Below are 24,937 nucleotides of genomic sequence, written 5' to 3'. Positions count from 1 at the left end.
GCAGAGCCTAGAAAATGAGAGGAACAAATTCTCTTCTATTAAGGAGAAAAAGCTCTCCTGGAATTGCAATTTTTTGAGTTTCCGCAGTGGCTGTTTCTTCCAGGTCCTTAGAACAAGAACTATTTTCATACTAAGGGAAAAAAAGCAACAGAAAAGGGCTTCCCTGATGGTGCGGTGGTTGGGAGTCTGCCTGCCAATGCGGGGGACACGGGTTCGAGCCCTGGTCTGGGAGGATCCCACATGCCGCGGAGCAACTAAGCCCGTGTGCCACAACTGCTGAGCCTGCGCTTTAGAGCCCGCGAGCCACAACTCCTGAGCCCGCGTGCCACAACTACTGAAGCCCGTGCACCTAGAGCCCGTGCTCTGCAACAAGAGAAGCCACTGCAATGAGAAGCCCATGCACCGCAATGAAGAGTAGCCCACACTCACCGCTAGAGAAAGCCTGCATGCAACAAAGACCCAACACAGCCAAAAATAAATAAATAAATAAAAATTTAAAAAAAGCAACGGAAAAAAAGAAGCAATTTTGCTCAGGGATATCAAGAAGAGCCCAAATTTTCCACTTAGTATTTTTTTGGAAGAGTTAGTTTCCCAAAAGGTGAGCTGGAACTAATCTGAAGAGTTCTGTTCTCTATCTGTAGGTAATACATACCTGGGAAGCTACTGATCACTGCTCCAGTGATTCTGATTTAATTGCGTGATGTGGGGCCTACACTGAAAAAAGCTTCCTAGGTGATTCTAACATTCAGCTTGGGTTTAGAACAATCAACAAAGATTCTACAACAGCAACAACTGACTGCCAGTTATTTGCAATGGATACTGACAGTGAGAAGGCTACCATTTATAAGCACTTACATGTACAGGAACAGTGCTTCACACTTTACATACCTTACTGAGAATCCTCAAAATGACCTTGTGAAACAAATATTATCCCCATTTTATTGATGAGGTAACTGATGCTTATAGAAGTTAATTTGCTGGTTCCAGATGATACAGCTGGTAAAATTTCTAGCCCTGACCTCTTTAAACTTCAGGCTCATTTATCCAACTGTCTACCTGACATCCCCACTTGGATATCTCATAGGCATCTCCAACTTAGCGTGGCCAAAATGCAGCTCTTGATTCTTCCCCACCCCCGCTTGCCACTCCGCCAGGGTTCTCTATCAGAGAAAACGGCGCTACTATCCAATTCTTCCAGTTGTGCAGGCCAAAATCTTTGCAGTCATCCTTGACTTTTCTCTTTGGTCGCGCATTTCACAGCCTGTCAGTGCAATCTTCAAAATATATTCAAAATCCAACCTCTTCTTACCACCTTCATCTTAGTCCAAGCCAGTCACTTTTCACTTGAAGTTGTGCACTCATTTCTTAAGTGGTCTCCCTGCTCCTCAACTTTCACCCTCACCTAGCATGCTGTCTGCAGCATCCTTTTGCACATTAATCGGATCATGTCATTCCTCTGCTCAAAGCCCTCAGAATGACTTCCTATCAAACATAGAATAAAATCCAAAGTCCTTACCAGGCTTTAGAAACCCATGACAACGGGCTCTGGGTTGTCTTTGCTGCTGTCATCTCTTTCCACTGTTTCCCTCTCTCACTTCACTCCTGCCACATGGGCCTTTAGCGTCAAACCTACCAAGCACACCCCCATGTCAGGACCTTTGCTCATGCTGTAACATCTTGAATGCATTTCTCCCCACCCCTACTCCACCTCATATTTGTGTAGCTGGCTCCCTCACTTCACTCAGGTGTCTGGTCCAATGTCACTTCAGCAGAGAGGTCTTCTTCCATCAGCTGAGATGAAATAGCTCTCCCAACAATTTGTCTTCCTACCTACTTTTTTTTTTTCATTTTACTTAACACCAACTGAAACATGTTATTTACATATTTATAGTTTTTGGTCTCCTCCACTGCAATGAGTGCAAGGACTTTGTTTCGTTTGAGCACTTTGAGCAAGGGCTGTCACATAGAATATACTCAATAAATATTAACCGGATGAATAAATTATCTGAAAATATTAACTGGAGTAGCTGAGATTTAAACCCAGATCATTTGACACCAAAGTCTATATTCTTAATTACATTGTCATCATTGGTCTCCCTCCCACCCCGTTTCACACCTCAGAGAAGTAAAGTGGCAATTCCAAGGTTGCAGAGATGCGAAGTGGCAGAATTAGTACTCAAACCTAGGTATGTTGGCTTCCAAAGCCTATGCCTTTTCTACTATTCCGTACTGCCTTCCAGTGGAGAAATTGCTAGGACGACATGAACCAAAATGCCCGTGAATTGATTGAGGTTTACTTCTTTGACCTGTCATTTTGACATGATTTTCTATAGCCTTAATCTTCTTTGGCTCAACTTTGAAGCCTGTGAAATATGCTATGAGGTAAAAGGCAACTATATAATACTCCACTAGCCTGTCACAAGGCCCTAAATCCTACCACTAGAGATCATGCCTTATTTGACTTAGACAAATTACTTAAATTTCTCTAAGACTCTAATAATTATCTCTGAAATGGGGATAGAATATTAAATGAGATGATTTATCTAAAGCACTCATCACAGTTCCTGGCATGTAGTAAATCCTCAATAAATTAGATTATGTTATCATGGCGAATGGAAGGGTCACACAACACATCACCACCACATTTATATGACTTGGTTTGTTAGAGAATTTGTGCCAAAGGACTACTGGAGGGAAGGAGAATCAAGATAGTTCTTGGGGAGGGCAGGCAAGATGAGCTGTTACCCCGATAAGTCAGGGGGCAGATGAGGGCATGGGCACATGTAGATGGGCAGAAGGATGGTGCCAGGTTATGTGATGTCAGTGGGACTGAGGCACAGACTAGAATCAAAGCTAATTCACTAGGTGTTTAGCAGAGAATACCTTTTAAGGCCAAATGGGGCTACTAAAATGCTCAATTTCAATATAATCACATTTCACCCTCCCCTGTGGCTCTCAATATTTGAACTGTTGGGTTTAAGATGTAAGTCTTTTCCTTCTTGATATGCAAGGAGTCTTCCGGTAAGTATTATTTCTAAAGGCGCTATGCTGAATTAAAAAACGTGGCTGGCTGGGGTTTTGTCTGGCAAACACACTGACTGTGAAAGCTGCAGGAAAACGGATTCTCTGGCATTTGCGTGTCCTGGCACAAGCTCTGTGGTATAGAAACTCAAGCTAAAGAACCTTCTGGTAAGTGCAGCATGTGGAGGTGACTTCACAAAGTGATTAGGTTTCACTAACCTTCACCACTGGGGACCAAGGCAATGGCTCCCATATGCAAAATGGCAGATAAAACTACTAGTTTACTGTTACCTCATTTAGAGAAGTAGTCAGATAGCCACTTAATTTGATATGCACACTCAGACACAAATCAGCATACTTTACACCGTATTCTTCATGCTCAGTCCTTGATCCCAACCTGTCTTTATTCTGCTTTGGTCAGCATGAGGGCTGTGGAGAAGCCACCCAGGCACCACTTGTTCTGCAAGAGGCTTGCTTGTCTATAGTGACTTGTTTTCTTTAGGTGCACAGAGCAGTGGTTAAGAGCATAGGTTCTGAAGCCGTAAAAACCTGGCTTTGGTTCTTATTACCGGTGCGACTTTGGGCAAATAATTTAACCTCATTGAGTCTCAGTTTCCTCATCTGGAAAATGAGGATGGTAATAGGACCCACCTCATAGTGTTCTTGCAATGATGAAATGAGAGATTGCTTATAATGAATTGAGCACAGCTCTTGACAACATGGTAAGCACTGAGTTACTTAGTTAAGAAAGTTAAGTTAGAAACTTAGTAAAGTTTCTCCCGCATTCAATAGTTGTATCAGGCACTGTGGAAGGCTGCTGTAGGGGATGAAGATATTGGAAGACGTGGTCCTTATGCTCAAGAAGCAAAGGGAACTAACAGTCAGAAACCCCGTCCAATAGCACGTTCTGAAATATTCTATGTGTCATCCTATATGGTAGCTTCTAGCCACACATGTCTGTTGAACACTTGGAATATGGCTAGTGTCACCAAGCAACAGAATTCTAAATTTAATTTAAATTACTTTAAATAGTCACATGTGGGTGCTAGGCACCATATTGTATAGTGCAGGTCTACAGCTTAAGTAAAGGAGAAGGCAGAGAGGTACCAAAAGGCAGCGCAGGGGCACCAAGAACTATTTTGCCTGCTTCACAATATTTTTCTTATTTTCCCTGATGATTGAAGTGATGGCTGCATGGAACGGAAGTCCTGCCTGCACCAGTTGGAGGGGTTGGCTATAGCCTAGGTCAAGGGGCAGGGGAGGAGGGGGAATAACTCTTGCCTTATTCAGGGCTAATCTGTAACTCTGGGATAGTTTACCCAGCCTGTGTTTATGGAAGGCCTCTCTAGAAAAAAGGTAAGCCGTATTATTCGCGTGGGCAAAAATCCCTTGGGTGTACGTAGGAACTGTTTCCTTTAAATTTATCCTATTTGTGCAAAATTGAAAATAAATGAACTCCTGGGTCCGGGTACACCATGAAAGAATATTCTTTTTATTGCTGTCTGAGAACCATACTTTTCTTTAAAAGAGAAGATCATTATCCAAGGAAATATTTGTGCAAAAAAAAAAAAAATAGAGTATGCTCCCTAAATTTCCACCCAGCCTGATTTTTCTCTTTCTGGCTCTGTGAGTTGCTACATTAAGTTGTTTGGACTCCCACTCTCTGATTCCCCTTTCCAAGTGAAGAATTACAACAGCAGTGGGCAGGCAAGTGACAACATTCACAATTTCCCCTGGTTTTTGAAAAATAGTACTTCCTTGTGTCAGCTCTCATAGATGGGTAGAGAGATGGAATATAATCAAAACGGAAAGAGCTAGAATCTCCAGAGATGCTTTCCTCTAAAAATTCCAAATAACTTTGTCAAGTACTCACTCCAAATGCCTCTGCCTAGCATTTTCAAACTGTGTTATAGTAACATTAAGGTCACAGATATAAATTTGCCTTTTCTGAGTCACCAAAGGAAGGATGGGACCAGCATTTGGTACAGAGTTAAGACTGGGGGAATTAGGTTGAAAGTTAGTCATTCAGCTTGGTTACTGTCATACAGTGACCAGGGGCTTGAACCGAGGTATACCAAAAGCCCTACACTGAAACCAGTGCTGCCAAACTGCTTATTTGTAAATCAGAGTCCATTAGAAATTTAAAAAAAAAGGAAACAGAATCATGAGCTGCAGCAAAGTTGTTGTTTTTTAAAAAATCATCTGTAAAACTAGGCTGTTTTATTTTCAGGCCTGTGTATTTACTGCGACTATTGAACAGAAACAAAACCAAAATAAGAAGACTCTCTAAAGTAAACTTAATCTGACAATTATTTCAATTGACTTGAATTTCTGATAGACTTGAACTTCTATTCGGTAAAGGTCAATAGTCAAATTGCAGAAGGAAGCCGTGTTGAATCCTAAAGGATTTAGAAGAGTAAAGGGAAATGGAAAGCCTAGTTTGCATTTCCAAATTTCATATATTTTCTAGAACCCGTGAAATCTGTGGCCTGTGGGATAATTTATTAGCAATTGTTAGTTTGAAATGCATTTCTCTTAAGTTCCCGGGACCTTATTGCCAAAGAAATACAGTAACTTAAAAACAGGCTTCTATATCTCAAGCAAGACTGTTATTATCTGTTGCTATTTCATTCAGAGAAGTCAATAGGCCAATGATACTTTAAAAAAATTATGTATTTCCTTAAAAATGAAAACACTAATTCAAAAAGATACACGCACCCCAAATCTTCATAGCAGCACTATTTACAATATCCAAGACATGGAAGCAACCCAACTGTCCATCAACAGATGAATGGATAAAGAAGATGTAGTATATATTACATATACAATGGAGTACTACTCAGCCATAAAAAAGAATGGAATAATGCCATTTGCAGCAACACAGATGAACCTAGAGATTGTCATACTAAGTGAAGTAAGTCAGAACGAGAAAGACAAATACCATATGCTATCACTTATATGTGGAATCTAAAAACTAATACAAATGAATGTATATATAAAACAGAAACAGACTCACAGGTATAGAGAACAAACTAGTGTTTACCAGTGGGGAGAGGGAAGGGGGGATGGGCAAGATGGGGGCATGGGATTAAGAGGAATAAACTATGTATAAAGTAGATAAGCAACAAGGATATATTGTATGGCACAGGGAAACATAGCTACTATCTCGTAATAACGTTTAATGGAGTATAATCTGTAAAAATACTGAATCACTACGTTGTACACCTGGGACTAACATAATATTCTAAATCAACTATACTTCAATTTAAAAAAGAAGAAAAAATATTTTCAGTTAGAAAGAAATTATGTATGTTCCTTTAAGACTCTCCAGCTTGCCTTCTATTCCAACTCTGATCAGCCAATGGCAGACCTTTGTCAGTTGGACTGCTTACTACCCAGTACCTCCCAGACCTCCATCCTCACCAGGGTGCTACAAACAGCAGTTAACGCAACAGATTAAGAATGCTTAGGCAGATCCATATGTTTTTTCAGAGCTCTTAAGGATAATCTGTGGCTAAGAGTTATCTGGTTTTCTTCTTCATAATTAAATGGCTTGTTTCTATTAACCCAAGATTTTAAAAGCCATTTGCAAATTTTAATTTCCATCAGAAGGACTTTTCTGTCACAGTCCTACATGTAAAGACAAGGCAATATTTAATTAAGAACCCTCCTAGACAGTCATCTCTTTTTAAGGCCTGCTTTCTTTACCTTCTGCCTTGAAGTTGCTTGTCGGTGTGGTAGACAAAGTAGATTTCCTCCCCCTTCTCCACCTAATGGCGATCTGCATTTCTACTGATTTCTATCCAGGTCATTCATTATTCACTCATTGAAAAGTATGTTATTAATGAGAAGCAGGTAGGAGTCATGCTGTCCTCCCCAGGCTTAAATGAATCTTTAAGATGGTACAATCAAGTGGATATGCAAAATAGGCCATTAATGCAACATTAAGTTTACAAATTTAAACACAAAATCAGGGACTGCAGAACTTTTAAAGTTTCTCGTCATTTCTGCACTGGCAACATGGGACATACTGAATATATAGCACAGCGTTAGGAAGACATGGAGTCACCTTATTGAAAAATGACTGATGTTTGTAAGGGAGACTCCAAGATTAGCTACCAGACTTCTGGAATGCTGTAAACCATACCTACGTAGATTGGCTCAACCTCAATAAGTAAGTTTTCCAATGCCTTTGAACTTTCCTTCCCCAGGTTTGTGCCGCTTTGCCTACATTAAGAGCATGCCTTCCATCATGTAGGAGATAAATTCCTAGAAAAAGCTGTGCCATAAATTAGATTCATTTTTGAAAAACAACGTTTATTTCTCTATCGATGCATGGGCTGTTTTATGTTTATTTCTGAAAGCCTTCCTCTTAGGTTTCTCTGACAAGTGGTTAATGATCTGTAAACACCAAAAGGCACTAGGGAGATCTCTGTTTTCCAGGAGAGAATATGTTTCTGATGTGAGGAATTACTATTTATTGCCTTAATCACTTGTGAATTTTCTGGTATATGGATTACTTAAGGTAGGGTCTAGCTGTGTTTTGAATCCAAAGGTTTTGGAATAAAAGGGAAGCCTTAAAAGATAACAAATGGTTTTAGCTAGTCCTTGTTAATCTCTGGACTGGCAGAAGGGCAAGCCCAGTAACTACCTGGGAAGACAAAAAAGCCAGTCCAAAGCGGTTCAAGGTGGGAGGTCCTGCTATAATGCATAATATGCTGCATCCCATCAGTGCCACTGGAAGAGGTATCCATGGTAACAGCAAGAGTCCTAGTGGAACAGAGTGGGAAAAGGTCAGACACTAGCCTTACCAAGACTGATCTGGTCTTCATAAAAGAGAGAAATTACTCTTCAGCAAGGCGGGGAGGCTAGGGTTCTCTTTTCTGTAGCAATCGGGATCCACATTTCTATTTGGGAGATGATGGCACCCCAGAGGAGGTTAGAAAGAAGGAATGGTTCCTCTTACGTATTTGTTAGCATTGCAAATATCTGTGCTGGGAAAACTCTACCTACCTTGTTAACAGTTCCCCACACCAGCTTAACCCTGTATGAGTCTTTATCAATGCCCACAGCTTGCACTTGATCAACTGCCTCTATAACCGATGCTGTGGATGAAGGCTGGGCAATCTGGCCTCGGGGCTGGAAAGCATTTCTCTCCTGCTTGGGAATTGGAACGTTCCCACTACCACCCTGGTGCATCACACTTCTGTTTACCTAATACCCATAGCATGTAAAAATGACAACGGCATTGTAGAATTAACAAAAGGAGGGAGGGAGGAGAGATCACAGCCATCTCACTTCTTTCTTTAAGGGCTAAGGAGCCAGCGTTTCAGTCTGGTTATAAATGTTTACTATACCACTCTCTTCTAGAAAGATAAGCTCTCACTAACCTTCCTTGGTAGATATACTAAAAGGCTCAGCTCAAATTCCCTCACCAATCACCTCCACTTACTCTCAGGAGGCGTCACCCTGCCATCCGGGTACTTGGGGCTGGCCACTCAACGAGTTTCCTACGTGGGGGAGGTTGAACCCCCGGTCTCCCTAATGCCTCCGTAAGAAATGAATGCAATTACATTGGTTGCCCAATGCCCAGTCCCAGCATTAGGGAATAGGGAGTGGTACATGAGAAAAGTTCTTCTGGCTGAAGGGCAGGATTTTCCTGACGCATGGTTTGTCTTTTCCCTCTGTACCAATTTTAGAATACATTCCTCTTCCTGATAGCATTTATGTCCTCTTCATTTTGAGCCGTTCCTGGTGGCCGGGTTCATGTCTACCCAGCTAAGTTGGTACCTTTGAGCCATGAGGCTCCCTGAAACCTCTGAAGAGTAGTAACACAGTACAGCTGCCTCATAATAAAAGGCATGGAAAAGGACCAAGAGGGAGGGAAGCGAGGGGTGATGTTATACTAGGAGAGAGCTTTGGCTAATGTCCAAGAGCTCAAAGCTCTCGTTGTAATTTCTCATTCTGCCCCTTCTCATTTTAAAAGGACATTTCTCTTGCCCATAGCTTCCAACTATATGTATATATAGGTATATATATATATATATATATATATATATATATATATATATATACACCTATATATACACTTGAAATATAGTTGATTTACAGTGTTATGTTAGTTTCAGGTGTACAGCACAGTGATTCAATTTTATGTATATATATATATATAAAATATTCTTTACATATATAATAGTCTTTTTCAGATTCTTTTCCCTTATAGGTTATTACAAAACATTGAGTATAGTTCCCTGTGCTATACAGTAGGACCTTGTTGGTTATATATTTTATATATGGTAGTGTGTATATGTTAATCCCAAACTCCTAATTTATCCCTCCCCCCCTTTCCCCTTTTGTAACCATATGTTTTTCTATGTCTTTGGGTCTCTTTCTGTTTTGTAAATAAGTTCTTTTGTATTATTTCTTTAGATTCCACATATAAGTGATATAATATTTGTCTTTCTCTGTCTGGCTGACTTCACTTAGTATGATATCTCTAGGTCCATCCATGTTGTCGCAAATGACATTATTTCATTCTTTTTTATTGGCTAAGTAGTATTGCACTGTATGTCTGTACCACATCTTCCTTACCCATTCATCTGTAGATGGACATGTAGGTTGTTTCCATGTCTTGGCTATTGTAAATACCAGCCATATTTTAATACTTGAACTTCCCCATGTGAAGCCCACCTCTTCGGTATGTCTACCTAACTGTCCTCTAGACTGGGGAATTTTGAAGCTTGGGATTCCTGGAAGCCTCTGTAAAAACACTGAAACCTCAGTCCTGGCCACCTGAGACCCTGCAGGTCAAATGGGGGAAAGTTAGAAGAAGGGCTGGTAGGACAGCTTCTGTCACGTTGGCAGATTTCAAGCTCCTGAGCAATCTTTGCCTTCCGTCCTATTGTTTTCTTTCTCCTTATGAAATTTTCTGTGCCCCTGCTTCTTTCCACGTTCTATTGCCTTTGTTTTTCCATGCTGACTAGCACCTAGGGATGTTCACCTAAATTCTTCCAGGTAGGGACATTTGAGGCAAGAGGTTCTCTGAAGCCTCTGTAAAAGCATTAATGCAGCAGCCCTGACCACCCAAGACCCAGCAAGTAAAAGAAGGAAAGAGAAAGGGAGGCAAGGGCAGTTAAAGGAAATTAGGAGAGAGCTTGTCTCTAAAGGGTAGGAGTTTCCAGCTCCTAGTCTAGTACTTCTGTCCCATTTTTTTCCTAAGAAATTCTTCTTAACAACAACCTAGGACATCCTGATTGGAAATCTCCACTGATACCCAACACTTGGACCTGGCCACCTCCAGTCCTATAGGATGGGAAGTTTGAATCGTGTGGCTTGCTGAAGGGTCCCTAAAGACATTAACCCCACAGTCCTGGTCACCCAGGCCCCATCCTGTAGATGAGGAATGGAAAAGGAATGGTGTCATATGGATCATAGGAAAAAAATATTAGGTCAAAATTGTAAACACTTCAAGGCATCTGGGTATTATTCCCCTGCAGTCTCATTTCACTCTCACTTTTAATTTTCTTCTTCTTTTTTTTCATGGAAAGGCATTTTATTTCAAATATAGCAGTGTGTACCGCTTTTAGTTTTCTTGGACTTTTATTGACCCTAGTCTCCAGCCCGATACCATTACTTGAGATTCCCTGCACTTGGGGCACCCTCAATTCTCAGTGCCAGCTCAACCTCAGATTCCAGCCCCCGAAACAGTCATCTCCCATTGGTCCCTGTTGATCAGAGGAAGGTTTTCCTTTTCTCTCCCACCCCAACAGGAACACTCAGAGGAGGAGGCTACAACTCAGCCATCAGCTGTGACCATCCTCAAGATACTTCTGCTCAGACTTCCCTCTGTCCCACAGGCCTAGCCTCTAGCCTCTTCCCTGCATCTTTCACATAGGATTAATAGAAAGAAAAAAAAGCAAATCCAAATCGTCAAAGCAGAAATCCTCTGATATGTTGTATTGTCAAACGTTCTTCAAAGAGTGGCTCTTAGTCATCTGTGTTGCAATCATTTGGGGGTGCTCGTTTAAAAATGCACGTTAATGGAACCTATGGAATGAGCACCTTGGGGGGGAGGTGTGAGAACCAATAATCTGTGTTTTAAAATAGCTCCCCAAATGATTTTCTCTGCAACCAGTGGTGGAAGACACTGGTCTACTGTAGTCATTCATCAGATTATTGAGTTCCCAACTGAACATCTCCGACAAGTGGCCATTTGCCTATTCCTGGCCTATAGCCCTTCAAAGATGAACAGCTCACTATCTATGGAGACAGCCCAATCTATTTTTGTATTCCTTTATTAGAATGTTCTTTTTACAATGAGCTAAAATCTCTATCCCTGTAATAGCCACTCTTTGATTTTGGTTCTATCCCTTAGGGCCCCACAGAAGAAGTACAATTCATCTTCAAAGTTTCTACCCTTCAAATATTTGAAGATAATCCTAATATATTCTACTCCTGCATATTTTCTTCAGGCTAAATAGTCTCAATTCTTGTGATAGGGGAAAAAATCTTGTAAAAAAGTGTAGACCAGTCCCCATAGGTCAGCTCTTTGGGCAATTCCAGATAGAAATGTTTTAAGACAAGACCAGTAGAGAACTATGAGAAACCATGTTTTTCCTCTTGATGTCAACTCTAAAAATCTGGAGGTGTCCCTTACCTTTAACAACTTTCTATGGATCCATTTTGCATGAATTTATCCAAGCTTCCTTGAATTTATTTCTATTTCTCCTCAATCATTGACCATGCTATTCTCAACCTTCTTGTTTGTACAATTGGCTGAAACCCCAGGCCAAGAAAATAAAGCAAAAGCGTTCTTCAGGATCTTGCCAGTTTACTCCCTGGTACTTTCATATATAATAAACTTTAATTATTTGCTAATCACAATTACCCAAGTTGTGGGGCGTGTGCATGTGTGCACCTGTGTGTGTTCGTGTGTGTGTGTGTGTGTGTGTGTGACTGTGACTGGAGGAAAGGGACAAGATACAAATATTTTGAAACCAAACTTCAAAATTTTGTGTAAAGGGGCTTTAATATGATTATCTTCACGATTACCCTGTTAATACTACCACATCAGGAAAGGGGCTGTTTACTTTAGATGAAATAATGTCTAATATCATGGGGTTGTTTTTAAAGATGAAAGCTTCTTACAGTTCAATTTGATATTATTTGCCAAAGCATAGATGGATTTTGCTTTTCAATACTGGCTCCTCAAACTCATTTAAAAGAAATAAAGTATTCTTCAGAGAAAGCAAGGTGTTCTTTTTAATGAACCCCATCTTCATGTGTGAGATGTGAATTATGAAACTAGAAATAAGACAGTGCTCAGAGCACCCTGGCCTTAAGCAGTGACTTCCAATTTACCAGTCTATTGATTTCTACTATGATACTATTGTTTCAAGGCAATAATGTTTTCTTGGAAACTGTTTTTTTTTTCATCCTAAACTCCCACCCCACCCCAAACACATATACATACACTATTTTGTGCAAACAAATCTTAGTGTGAACACTAGAGAGAACTAACAGTTCTTCAGTCAGTAGTAGCCACAGTTTAACATGATATAAAGTCATGGTCTGTCTTGTTGTTTTGGTCACAAATACATTCTTACACACCCTTTGAACTATTTTTGAATTCTGTTTTCTCTCCAGATATTTTTAAGATGCCCCCTTTTCCAGAAACCTTTCCTGACTAAGTCCCCTGACTCCTTTTTTATCTGCATACTGAACTCAGGGGTTTGGATGGCATCTCCTATTCATTCCCAGAGTGTCTAGGACAGAGTTCTTTACCCAGTGAGTTGGGAAAATCAATGTTACTATATGATACCAGAAGTAGTCTGTAATCCAGACCACAGACTCATGGCAATTAAACTGAGAGTGAAATAAATCAGGCTGTGATCACATAAGAATTTTGATAAAAGTAGGAAGTAAGAATCAGTTCCGGAATGCAGGTTCCTCTAAGCATAGCAGCTAATTACTTTCAGGAAGTTCTTCATTTAGGGCACCAGAGAGTGTACAGATAGGAGATCAGTTTTGGGGATAACATACAAATACCTACAATCAGAACTGGAAAGAAATGCCGTAGATCATCTCTATCCAAATCCCTCCCTTCAGACAGGTAACATTCTAAACCATTTAGAACAGGAGGGTGATGGGTTTCATTCTACCATCCATCACCTGCATTCTAGTGCAGTCTTGCTGGGGCATCAGAATTGTAGCCCAAGCACAGAAAGAGGAAGCACGCTCCTCTAAGATTTTGCTACAAGCTGAAATCACTAGCTAAAATATCCAGGGCCCTCTGTACATATGTGTGGTATGCAGTATAGATAGGAATTTAGGTCTTTTTCAACACATACATACATAGCATACCTCCCTCTCAACTTCAGTCATGTATCAAGATAAAACTTTGTGATATTAACTAAAGTTCTGTCCCCAATACCAGGTACCCAGTGATCTTCTTTCTATTGGGATGGGGTCATCAATGGCCTAAGAGAAGATTAGGAAGAAAATATCAGTGGAACAGAAAATGCCCTCACCTTTGCTTTCCAAACAGACTTTCAAAAACTTACAGCAGAAAATGGTAGAGCTGGCATATGATCCAGCAATTCCATCCCTAGGTATATACCAAAAGGAATTAAAAGCAGGGATTTAAACAGATGTTTGTACATCAGTGTTCACTGCAGCATTATTTACAATAGCCAAAAGGTGTAAACAACCCAAGTGTCCATTAAAAGACGAATGGATGAGCAGCCGCATAGCACAGGGAGATCAGCTGGGTGCTTTGTGACCACCTAGAGGGGTGGGATAGGGAGGGTGGGAGGGAGACGCAAGAGGGAGGAGATATGGGGATATATGTATACGTATAGCTGATTCACTTTGTTATACAGCAGAAACTAACACAACATAGTAAAGCAATTATACTCCAATAAAAATATTAAAAGAAGATGAATGGATAATCAAAATGTGGTATAGATAGATAAATTCAGCCATAAAAAGGAATGAGGTTCTGACACATGCTATAACACGGACGAACCCTGAAGACATTGTGCTACGTGAAATAAGCCAGACACAAAGAGACAAATATTGTATGATTCCATACAGATTCATAGAAATGGAAAGTAGAATAGTGGTTACTAGGGGCCGAGGGAGTGGGGGAATGGGAAGTTGTAGGGGAATGGGAAGTTATTGACTAAAGGTTACAGAGTTTCTGTTTGAGGTGATGAAAATGTTTGGAAATAGACAGTGGGGATGGTTGCACGACACTGTAAACGTAATCAGTGCCACCGAGCTACACACTTAAAAATGGCAAATTTTATGTTATATATATTTTATTATAATTTTTAAACAATAATGTAATATACCAAAATTCATTGAACAGTACATTTTAAATGGGTGAATTGAATCTTAATTAAACTGTTTTTAAAAAGTCATAGCAGAGGGCTTCCCTGGTGGCGCAGTGGTTGGGAGTCCGCCTGCCGATGCAGGGGACACGGGTTCGTGCCCCGGTCCGGGAGGATCCCGCGTGCCGCGGAGCGGCTGGGCCCGTGAGCCGTGGCCGCTGGGCCTGCGCGTCTGGAGCCTGTGCTCCGCAGTGGGAGGGGCCGCAGCGGTGAGAGGCCCGCGTACCGCAAAAAAAAAAAAAAAAAAAAAAAAAAAAAGTCATAGCAGAGACAACACTACCTTGAAAGCCAAGTTTTAAATTAGTAAGAACCAAGCTTTCTGATAAAAAAGAAAGGTTTTTGAGTTTCCAAATTCTAATTCCCTTTAGAGGGAAATACGAAGTTTCTGCCATACTCAGTAAATTGGAAAGCAGATGGATAAAGAGCCAGACTAACTACCCTAGGAGGCCAGATAAGAGCTGAGGCAGAGAGGAGTACCAGAGAAGTCAGACTGGGCTATATGGCTCTGAGAAATGTCTCTGTGCCCTGCCCCCCATCTCCCACCCCCCACCCCAGCTCTCCAAAAGGGGGAGGGAGGATGGGACTCCCAGGGCAGAAGTGACGAGGTCTTACTTCCCAGGGTGTAGCATAGGGATGATAAATTGGAGAGAACAGCCCATGTCTAGCTTGGTGCTGGCATCGTAGAAAAGCAATGGTTACATGAGATCTATGAGATCTCTAGGAGGAAGGAGCTGTCCTAGACTGGTGGAAGGAGAGACGGAGACTATTCCAATAGCCCTATAACAGTGCAAGGGGTGGGGTGGGGGGTGGGGGTGGGGGTGGGGGGGAGAGAGAGAGAGAGAGAGAGAGAGAGAGAGAGAGAGAGAGAGAGAGATCACGAGCTGAAATAAGTGCAGGGTTAGTTGGTCTGCAGAGGTCTTGTGGCCTGGATGAGGGGATGATGCAGCAAATGTCAGTGTGGACGGGAAAGTCTACTTGACATCCAAACTGGGTGGTACAGCCCAATGGATGCCTGGAAATGATACTGATGATCTGGGGTTAGATGGCTGCCCCTGATGCCATGATACATTTTCACATGGCTACCTCTTATCATGTAAAGTCCCTGCAACTTGGATATTATCCCAGGGAAGAGGGAGTGAAAAATCCTGAAATGACTAGGAAATCACTAAACTTGCCTGAATTTATCTGGGTGTATCTTTTCTGCCATGTGGCAAAAATGAGGTACCAGTAACAGGAATATAAAGAAAGTTATGGTTTTGCAAAATGGAGTTAGTCAGTCATCTGTGAAAATCTACCTCTACCATAAAACTGTCTTCTAAGAAGACGGCAATAAGACACAGTAAAGGCATGAATCATTAGGGGCTTCTGGACTTCTAAAATTTTTTGATGATTAACCTTAAGACTTCTTATTTTCTTACTTGGCAAAATTCCCTAACCAGCCCTAGTGTAAGTGTACCTTTTCAGCCCTTGTTATTACAGTTTACTTTGTTACTATAGTTTGCAGTTTACAGTTACTACAAGTATCCTTGAATCATTTAATGAATGTAGGACTTACAGATTTCATTAGTGACCACTGAAAAGGAAGGCCGAAAATCTGAGCCCTTCCACTTTGCTCACAAATGTTATCTGATTCATCAGCAAATTCTGTGACTCTCTCTCCAAAATATATCCTAAACCTGACCACTTTATGCAATCTCCATCACTATAACTCTAGCATGTAATTCCAATCTTTAGTCACCCAGTTTGTCTTTCTGTCCCTTAAACATGCCAGGATTGTTCCTGTCCCAGGACCTTTGCACTTCTTATTCGTTCTGTTTAGAATACTCTTCCACCATATTTTCACATGGCTAACTCTTATTCAGGTCTTTAATTAAATATTACCTCCTTAAAGAGACTTTACCTGAACCCCTCCTTCCCAAGCTCCCAGTTAAAACAGTCCTAAGTCATTCTCTATCATAATACGTAGAGCACTTATTGGTGCCTGAAATTATTTTATGCATCTATTTGTTTACATGCTTACTGTTTCTCTCCTTCCAACAGAATGTGAGCTCCTTGAAGGTAGGGATTCGGTCATGTTTCCCCTACTGAATCCCAGCTGCCTAACTTGGTATTGTGGACACTGAATATTTCTTTATTCACTGGTTAAAAATGTAGAAGATGTTGAAGACTGGAACGAACCTGACCACAGGCATCTGCTACTGCCTTTTTGAAAAAAAAAAAATTCACATCAAGGTCTTGTTTTTGTGAGTTTCCTTCTTTCAAAAGCAGAGTACAAGTAAGCATTCTAGTGAATTGAATGCTGTTGTGAGTTGAGTTTCAGTAAGTTGAAATTTTAGTTGGTCCTTATGGTCAACAATTTAGGCTTCTCATGGTGATGAAAGGGAATTGTAAATAATCAATCTGCTCAGGCTTGCCAGGTGAACTCAAGGAAAGTCTAATTGAACAGATGACTCCCTGTCCTCTAATTGCAAGGCTATTAGGTGATTTGACCTTGTCAGACAAGAAAAGAAAGTGAGGTCCTGAGATGAGTTCCCCTAGGGAAGAGAGTTTCATAGTTGTCACAAAAATCTGGGAGTTCTGTGTGATGTTAATTATCCTGGTGTGGTCTGAGAAAGTTGGCAGCCTCAAAGATAACAAAGACTTAACCCCCTTAGGCCTTCTGAGCTGTGAAATGCTCTCATAAGCAAGTAGGTTACCTGGGAAGACTAACGGAGACAGGCTAATGAAATCCATATGGTTGGTTACTTTGGGCAGATGGTCTGCATGCCACCTTGAAAGCACCTGAAGTTTCTAGGTGGTCTTTAAGGGCAGCTTTAAATTGTGCATGGTGAAGTTGTCGAATCGGCAGACCACAAAGGAATGGCTAAAGACGGACTAAGAGATGAAGTCAGTAGTCATATATATTTATATATATACATATATATATATGTATATATATATATATATATATATATATATATATATATATATTTTGCGGTACGCGGGCCTCTCACTGTTGTGGCCTCTCCCGTGGCAGAGCACAGGCTCCGGACGCGCAGGCTCAGTGGCCATGGCTCACGGGCCCAGCCGCTCCGCGGCATGTGGGACCTTCCCGGACCGGGGCACGAACCCATGTCCCCTGCATCGGCAGGCGGACTCTCAACCACTGCGCCACCAGGGAAGCCCTAGTAGTCATATTTTATAATAGGGGTAGGAATGGGATCAGGAGGATGGGGGAAGGATATAAATGAGCTTTCTCTCTCCTCCCAAAGCCAGAAAAAAACCCCACCTCTCTTCCATTGAGCAAGCAGAGATTATTTTCTTTTATTTTTGAGAAATACCCCTCCCTCATGTCTCCACAGAGCCTTATTTGGACAGTCTCCATGCTTCAATTGCTCCATTGCTGGGCCCTTTTCTTAAAAGTCTCCTGGGAGTTGTAGAACCCTTCATAGCGTTAAAGAGATTTTTCTGATATTCTAACTAAACCCATAAGGAAGGTAGAGCAGGGAATATTTCCCTTGATAGATGAGGAAACTGAGACCAAACGACCCTTACCCAAAGAAAAACAAGAAAGGCATCAGTGGATGTGGATTGCTGCATTTGTGGCATTCACTCTAGTTTTATGGACGCCTTCCTTTTCTTTGCCTTCTTATCTTGGGTCCTTTTGAGATTGTCAGGGCCTGGAAAAATGTCATTTAACAATGTGTATAGGTTTCCTTTTCTAATTGATCCATCAAAGGGAATAAAAACAAAGATTAACCAGGAGACGATACAGATGCCTTAACATGCGCTGTCCTAGAGGCTTGATTCGTGCATAGGACCCCATGTTTCTATGAACACTCACACCAGAAAGGCACTGAGATGCAATGGGAAGAGGACCCAATCTGGACTCAGAATTCTAGCTTGTCCCCTCTGAGCTGAGCGACTTTCGACGTTCGGCAAGTCACAAGGTCATCTTGCCTCAGGTGTTTCCTCTCTGAAGGAGGTGTAATAATGCCTGTTCTGGTTGCATGGCAGGATTGTCGTGTGAATAGAGTATGGTAATGTATGTGAATATGTGTTGAAAATCTAGCCCACTAGATTGTGAGCTCCTAGGGGATAGAGGCCATTTCTGTTTTATTCATCACTTAGCTGACCTTCCTGCTGGGGTTACAGAGGATCATTAACCCTACTCTTGTTCACCGAGAAGCATACCCAGAGACTGGCACATGCTGGGAAGTCGCTCCATAGAAATAAACACCATCAGCTACCCCGGAGGGATGATCATCTAGTTCTCTGAGATGCCTGTATTTTAAGTCAATCTGTCCCCCCAGATAACCTCCAAATATGGCGAAAAAACCTATCTAAGTATTTTCATGTGATTTGGCAAAAGGCAGAAATTTAATTTCGTTTATGGAGATGGCTCTGCAGTGCTTAGCCTGGAGTTTGGCATATAGTAGGCACCTAAAAAAAGTTATTGAAAGAGTGATGAATAAGTAATAGAATCTAGGGCATTGTCATTAGCCTGTCTTTGTTGCCACATTTCCTCCATTCTCCCGGAGACAGATATTGGGTGTGCTGTGTGCATAGTTGTCAGGTCAACCTCTACTCCCTTGGCGAGTGTCCTTTCCACCCAGCTTGAGACTTGCCTGCAAGGAAGACCCAGGAAACCACAGATCCCTGACAGCTGAGGGATGGGAAAGGCTGACAGCTGTCTGAATGTACCATGTGGCCAGGCCTCAGCATCCTCACATCGTACCTGCTGCTCCACCTCCAGTCTTAACCTGGAGGTCTATGAGCCTTGCTGTGTTATGTATTATGTGACATAGGAAAATAAGAGTTTTGGGGGAGGATAAGGCAGCATCAAAAGGGCTATGAAAATAATTAAAAAACAATTTCTTTTTTAAAATTGTTAAGTAACACATACAATAAATGTCTCTGACCTACCATTCCTTGGTATCAACTCATCTCCTGTTGCTGCTATTATGTGTTCCCTAGTGTGTAGTTGGCTGTGTCCGCAAGCATTCGGTCACATCCTGTATGTCTTCAAACTAATTAAATGTGGTTGCAGTCGTCCGGGTACAGTGTCAAGCTCTCAAATTCTTCATGGTACTTGCCGAGAAAATTTTTAACAAAAGAATTTTTACATTTTGATGTGTTTCCTACGGTGAGGAGACGGGTAGGGTTAAGGGAGGTCTGTTGTGGTAAAGCTTAAAGATTAATGGTTAGTTTTCTTAATCATGTCCAAATGTCACCATACCTAGCATAGGGGAATTTGTGGAGAGATTGTTCTTCTTTCCCCATAAAGTTCAAAAGCCCTATAATAAATAACCAATAAATGTTGAAATGTGGACTCTGATTGAAAATGTGTGTGTGTGAGTGTGTGTGTGTGTGTGTGTGTGTGAGAGAGAGAGAGAGAGAGAGAGAGAGAGAGAGAGAGAGAGAGAGAGAGAGATTCAGAATGTATAAGGAGAATCTACATACTCTTGGAGGGACTACTTCCCAAAAAAATAATTTTTTTTGAAATACAGGGCTCTTCTTTATGCTGCCTGCATTTCAAAAAAAATTTAAAAGTTAAAGTGAGCGATGACAACAGTAACAGTGTTGAGATAAAACATTCTTCATGAGTAATTCAACTGTGCTTCTTACGGCTTAGAATGTCTGCAACTCAGAAGACAGGGCAGTTCCCTTGGTGGTCTCCAGATAAAGTTCAGTTTTTCTGTCCTACCTGGGGTGCTGGGGCAAGGCATGTCTCTCCCCATTCCATTCCATTTATATTTATTTTCTTAAAGGGGTTTAAATTAGCATTAACACTTCAGTTTAAAAAGCAACATCCTTTTATACCCTGAACTATCTTCGGTGGGGATATGGCCAAGTATCTGGAAAAGAATTCACTTCGTTATAAAGCAGAAACTAACACACCATCGTAAAGCAATTATACTCCAATAAAAACATTAAAAAAAAAGAGTCAAGCATCATAGTGGTCTTCTAATATTTCTAGGGGTTTGAAGGCAGAGAGAATTTTGGAATTGCTTTTTCTCCCAGATCTACTTTTTAACCTGAATCGGCATCAGGTTAAAATTTCAAAACCTAGTGGAGAATGATTGTTTCGGTGTAGCTTTCCAAATCATAGTGGCATTTCTCTGGGCAATGACAATGAAGCTGTCGACTTGTTCTCTAGCATGGGTGCCTCCACCTCTGGTTGGGACATTTAGTTTTGGAGCTGCTGTCTAAGGAAATCAGTTTTCAAGTCAAGAGGGTTGATGGTAATATTTCAGATGTCTCTTCCAGCTGCATGCATTTTGTTTGGTCCCTCCTTGCCTTTCCTGATGGAACAGGTCCCTCTGTGCCAGTGACTTTATGTGATTGTAAGATAGCAGCTGAGGATGGTTCAGAAAATGAGAGAAAAGAATCATTTAAAGATGTCATCATTTTAATGGCAGCCTTACCCAGGACAAGTTAAAACGTCTGCAGGGCAATTAGAAAGGAATTTTCTTTTATTAAATTTTCTCTAGAGGGCTGGCCCGGGGGCTGTTTTATGGTGTTACTAACTTGGTCCCTGTGGTTTTAATATGGAGTGAGAAGGGGAAGAAATGAGCTCATGTTATGTTTGTAAATGTTGCATGTGATCTTGTTTTATCCTCTGAAGTTCAGAAGGCATGCCATCAGGGGTCCTCGATTTTTTTTTTTTTTTTTTTGGCATGTGGAGGAGTTACTGCTCTTAAAATAGCCTTGAGATCTTGGAGGACTGAGAGGAAAGTGACATGCTGTGGCGGTTACATCCCTGAGTAGGAGACGATGTGTTCTTGCTGGCTGCCTTCTCTGATTTATGGGGTTCAAGGAGGGGTAAATAGAGGATTTTGAGAGGACAGATGGCTTGGAGACCAATTGGTTGGGCCCCTCTGTATTATATGAATACCAAGCATTCCCTTAGTTGGGTTTACAGAACATTTTTCAGTACAAGCAGGCTAGGAGCTGCCTGTCCTATACTGCTCAGTTCCACTCTTAGATCATCAACTTTTCTGTGCTGTCCTAAAGAACTTCTCCATTGTCCTTACTGCTGTCGCTAGCAACCAATGGAGGAAAAAGAAAAGTGGCGTGCGGGAATTAGAAAATGATTTGCACTTCTTTATACCTAGAAATATCTGGCTCCTTTTCGAATCAGATTTTCAGAACAGTTCCATTTCCATACGAATTACTCATTGGCTGTAAAGGTCACTAGGAATTGCTGAGCATTGGAAACCGCAAACCAGTTAGAATGTGGCAATAGCTTTGCTCAGAATTGAATGTTGACTCAAATTGGCTCTGGTAATAAGATGCTCTTTAATGAAACCATCATTGAATGGATTAATAGATGCTTTCCTAGTTTTTGAGAAAGATACAATATATGTGGGGGATGTGGTCTGGGCGTGGGGACATTGACTGCTTGGTCACAATTTCAAGCCTTTGTGTTAGTAAATCTTCCCAGAGAGCCTCCTTTGCCTGCAATATGGATGAATGGCCTTTGAAAGCTTAATGGGAATTGATGCCGCCTATCGATTACCATTTAAAGCACACCTTCCTAATTTCTAATCATCGCTGAAGGAAATATGCTTTCCAGTGGAACAAGTATCCCTAATTGGAGGGTCCAAGTCTGGTGTCTTGATAGCTTAAGTGGTCCTTCTAGCAACTTGGTGCCTATTGGGTTGGTGAACATAAGCTCTGCTGAAGGTTGATACTAAACCAGATTTCCGTGGAGCTGATGATGTGCTGAATACTCAGCGGATGGAAATCCCTGGCTTTCTGCCCTGAAATGTGTGAGTGATTTCATGAGGGCAGGGGATTACTCCCAGATAAGCTTCTGGAACTGCCAACGTAGTGAGGGTCAAGGCCAGGTTAGTTCCAGAGGATCTTCATATCATTTTGATGCTTCTAGTACTAGGCCCCTGTCCCTGGTTGGAGATTACGAACTGCTCGATAAATAGTGGTAGAGGTGAGATAGGGATATCCTGAGCCAATGAGATTTCTGGAAAGGGTCTCAGAATTAACCCTTTCTCCTTCAGGGAATGAAAACAGTTTTTAGTTAATTGCTATAATTTCAAGAAACACACTCCTCCTGCTTTCCCATGGAACAACTGGACAAATCCCATGATGATACATATAGAAATATATTTCTTACTGATTTCTTAAAGCAAGCTGATTTAGAACCAACATTTGTTTACTGTGGATCTTTGAGGAAAAGTCAGTAATTATACCTGCCATCCAATAATTTGATTATTGGTTGGAGAGAATGACTAAACTTTTCATCTCTACGTACTACACAAGTGGCTTCTGGATCACTGCTACAACCAGTTACATGGGTTACAGTAGCAGGCAGTGGTATGGATAGAATGGGTCCATTTTCTCACTGAAACCACCATATTTTCCTGGTTGGGGCAACTGAAAAATCATGTGAGTTCTTAAACACTCCATCGGTAGCCTTTCTTATAGACCAGTTGCTACAGAACAAAGATATTGGTATTTTACGTAAAAGTGGTTTTGTTCATCATATTATCCTTCTATAATATTCTCCTTTGATCTCCTTTCTTCTTTCTCCTTGACAGAACTTACACTTTACTAACTTTTGCTAGTGAACAACTTGCTGTTTCCCCACCAAGATTTGGCCTATGTGCGGGTAGTGAGGGGGAAATAAATCTACTCAAGAAATTAAAACAGGGCTTCCCTGGTGGCACAGTGGTTGAGAGTCCACCTGCCGATGCAGGGGACACGGGTTCGTGCCCTGGTCCAGGAGGATCCCACATGCCGCGGAGCGGCTGGGCCTGTGAGCCATGGCCGCTGAGCCCGCGCGTCTGGAGCCTGTGCTCCGCAACGGGAGAGGCCACAACAGTGAGAGGCCCGTGTACCGCAAAAAAAAAAAAAAAAAAAAAGAAAAGAGAAAAAACAATTACCAGCTTCCCAGAAAATCGAATTATCAGCATGTACATGAATACTTGAAACAACTGTAATACATTTCAATAGAAAACCAATGTCTAAAATAGAATATGTAATTTTATAGTTCATCACTCCTCAGATTCTTAGAGTCAATTACCTAACTTCTGTGAACTGCTGAGACATAAAATCACTGCTTTTGTAAAAGCTCAAAAGGAGAATAGATATTATTTAGTTCAATCCCCTCATTATTCAAGTAAGGGGACCAAGGCCGACAGAAGTTAAATGACTTGCCCAAGGACAAACGATCACTTTGTGGTAGGGTTGGGATTCAAACCTGTGAGTTCAAACTCAGTGCTCTTGACATGCCCCCTGTGATGTCGCACAGGAGTCTTAGTTCTAAAGGACAATGAATTAGGTCACCAAGCAAGTATTTAAGATGCTCTGCTTTGATAACATTCCCACCATTTCCCGATCCTCCCTTAAAACACTGTGAATCTGCCTTTGTGAGCAGATGATAAAATAAAATCCAGCAGGCCCAATTAACTGTAAAGCACTTACTCTGAAAAATTCTTTTGTTGAGCCGGAGTCCAGGGTCCCATATGCAATTTCGGTCTGCTTAGCTAAGTCTTCAGCACTCTCTATGGGAGAAACCATCCTCTCCACAGTCAGGAAGGCAGCGAGATTGGCCGTATAGGAAGAAATTATGATCAGGGTGAAGAACCACCAAACCCCTCCAACAATGCGCCCGGAGAGTGATCTACAAAACAAAGACCAATCCAGACCCAGAGGGGCCGGATTTCAGTTTAAGAAATCCTTATCTTTACTTTTGGAAAGAGGAATGGTTTCAGTGTAGCTGATGAAAGAGGGAAGTAAACGATGTTCAGGGAATTAACACATCAAACAAAAGTGACATGTTGACAGTATCACCACATGTCATGATGGCATGTGATGATGGCACATGCATAATGCTCTTCAGGCCTACATGGGTTTCAAAGTAGGATTATTTATTTAATCACGGGAAAAAATACCTTCTTTTTGCCAGTTTCTGCTTAGGTGTAATAATGGTACTTACCTGATTCTCCTCCTGTGAGCTTTTCTGGGCACACCTGTGGAAGACTGCTCTATTTCCTTTAAGGCAAGTGGTTCCCAGCCTTGCCTGTACCTTAGAATCACCTGGGATCTTTAAAAAAACTTCTCATGCTCAGACCCAGCCAAGACCAAAGAAATCAGAACCTGAGAGGTGGGACCCAGACATATGTACTTTTAAAATCTCTCCAGGCGGCTACAATGTGCAGTCAAGGTTGAAAACACTGATGTGAGGTGACGTCATGGGAGAAACACAGGGTCGAAAACCTTTGCATATTTGAAGAGAAATGATTAGGTGCTAGCTAGTAAACAAGCACTACGAGTTTAACAAATTTAATATAGACATTGCCATTCTGTGGAGCTGATTACCCATAAGGCAAGGGGCCATAAGATAATATTTATTATTGTCTTCATATAAATGGCTAGTGGGGCTCAGGAGTTTAGATCCAGAGATTGAAACTCTTCCCTTTTACAAATTGAGATGTAGCACATAGGACAGGCCTCAAGTGAAGTAGGAAACTACCTGATTAATAGGATTTGAGAAGGTTTGTCTGTACCCTCCCCCACCA

The 24,937-nt window shown here is 41.4% G+C and overlaps 1 protein-coding gene across 2 annotated transcripts in view; it reads right to left on the bottom strand.

The window, feature by feature from the left end:
• GRIA3 (glutamate ionotropic receptor AMPA type subunit 3) overlaps positions 1-24,937 on the bottom strand; it is a 282,189-nt gene that overhangs the window by 28,351 nt on the left and 228,901 nt on the right. For both annotated transcript variants that reach the window (XM_065900584.1, XM_065900583.1), the window contains exon 12: positions 23,841-24,039. In XM_065900584.1, the coding sequence (XP_065756656.1) occupies positions 23,841-24,039 (199 nt within the window). The remainder of the gene's footprint in view (positions 1-23,840; positions 24,040-24,937) is intronic.

Source organism: Phocoena phocoena, chromosome X (genome assembly GCF_963924675.1).
Source record: "Phocoena phocoena chromosome X, mPhoPho1.1, whole genome shotgun sequence".
Classification (NCBI taxonomy): Eukaryota; Metazoa; Chordata; class Mammalia; order Artiodactyla; family Phocoenidae; genus Phocoena; species Phocoena phocoena.
This window is presented reverse-complemented; position numbering and strand designations above follow the sequence as displayed.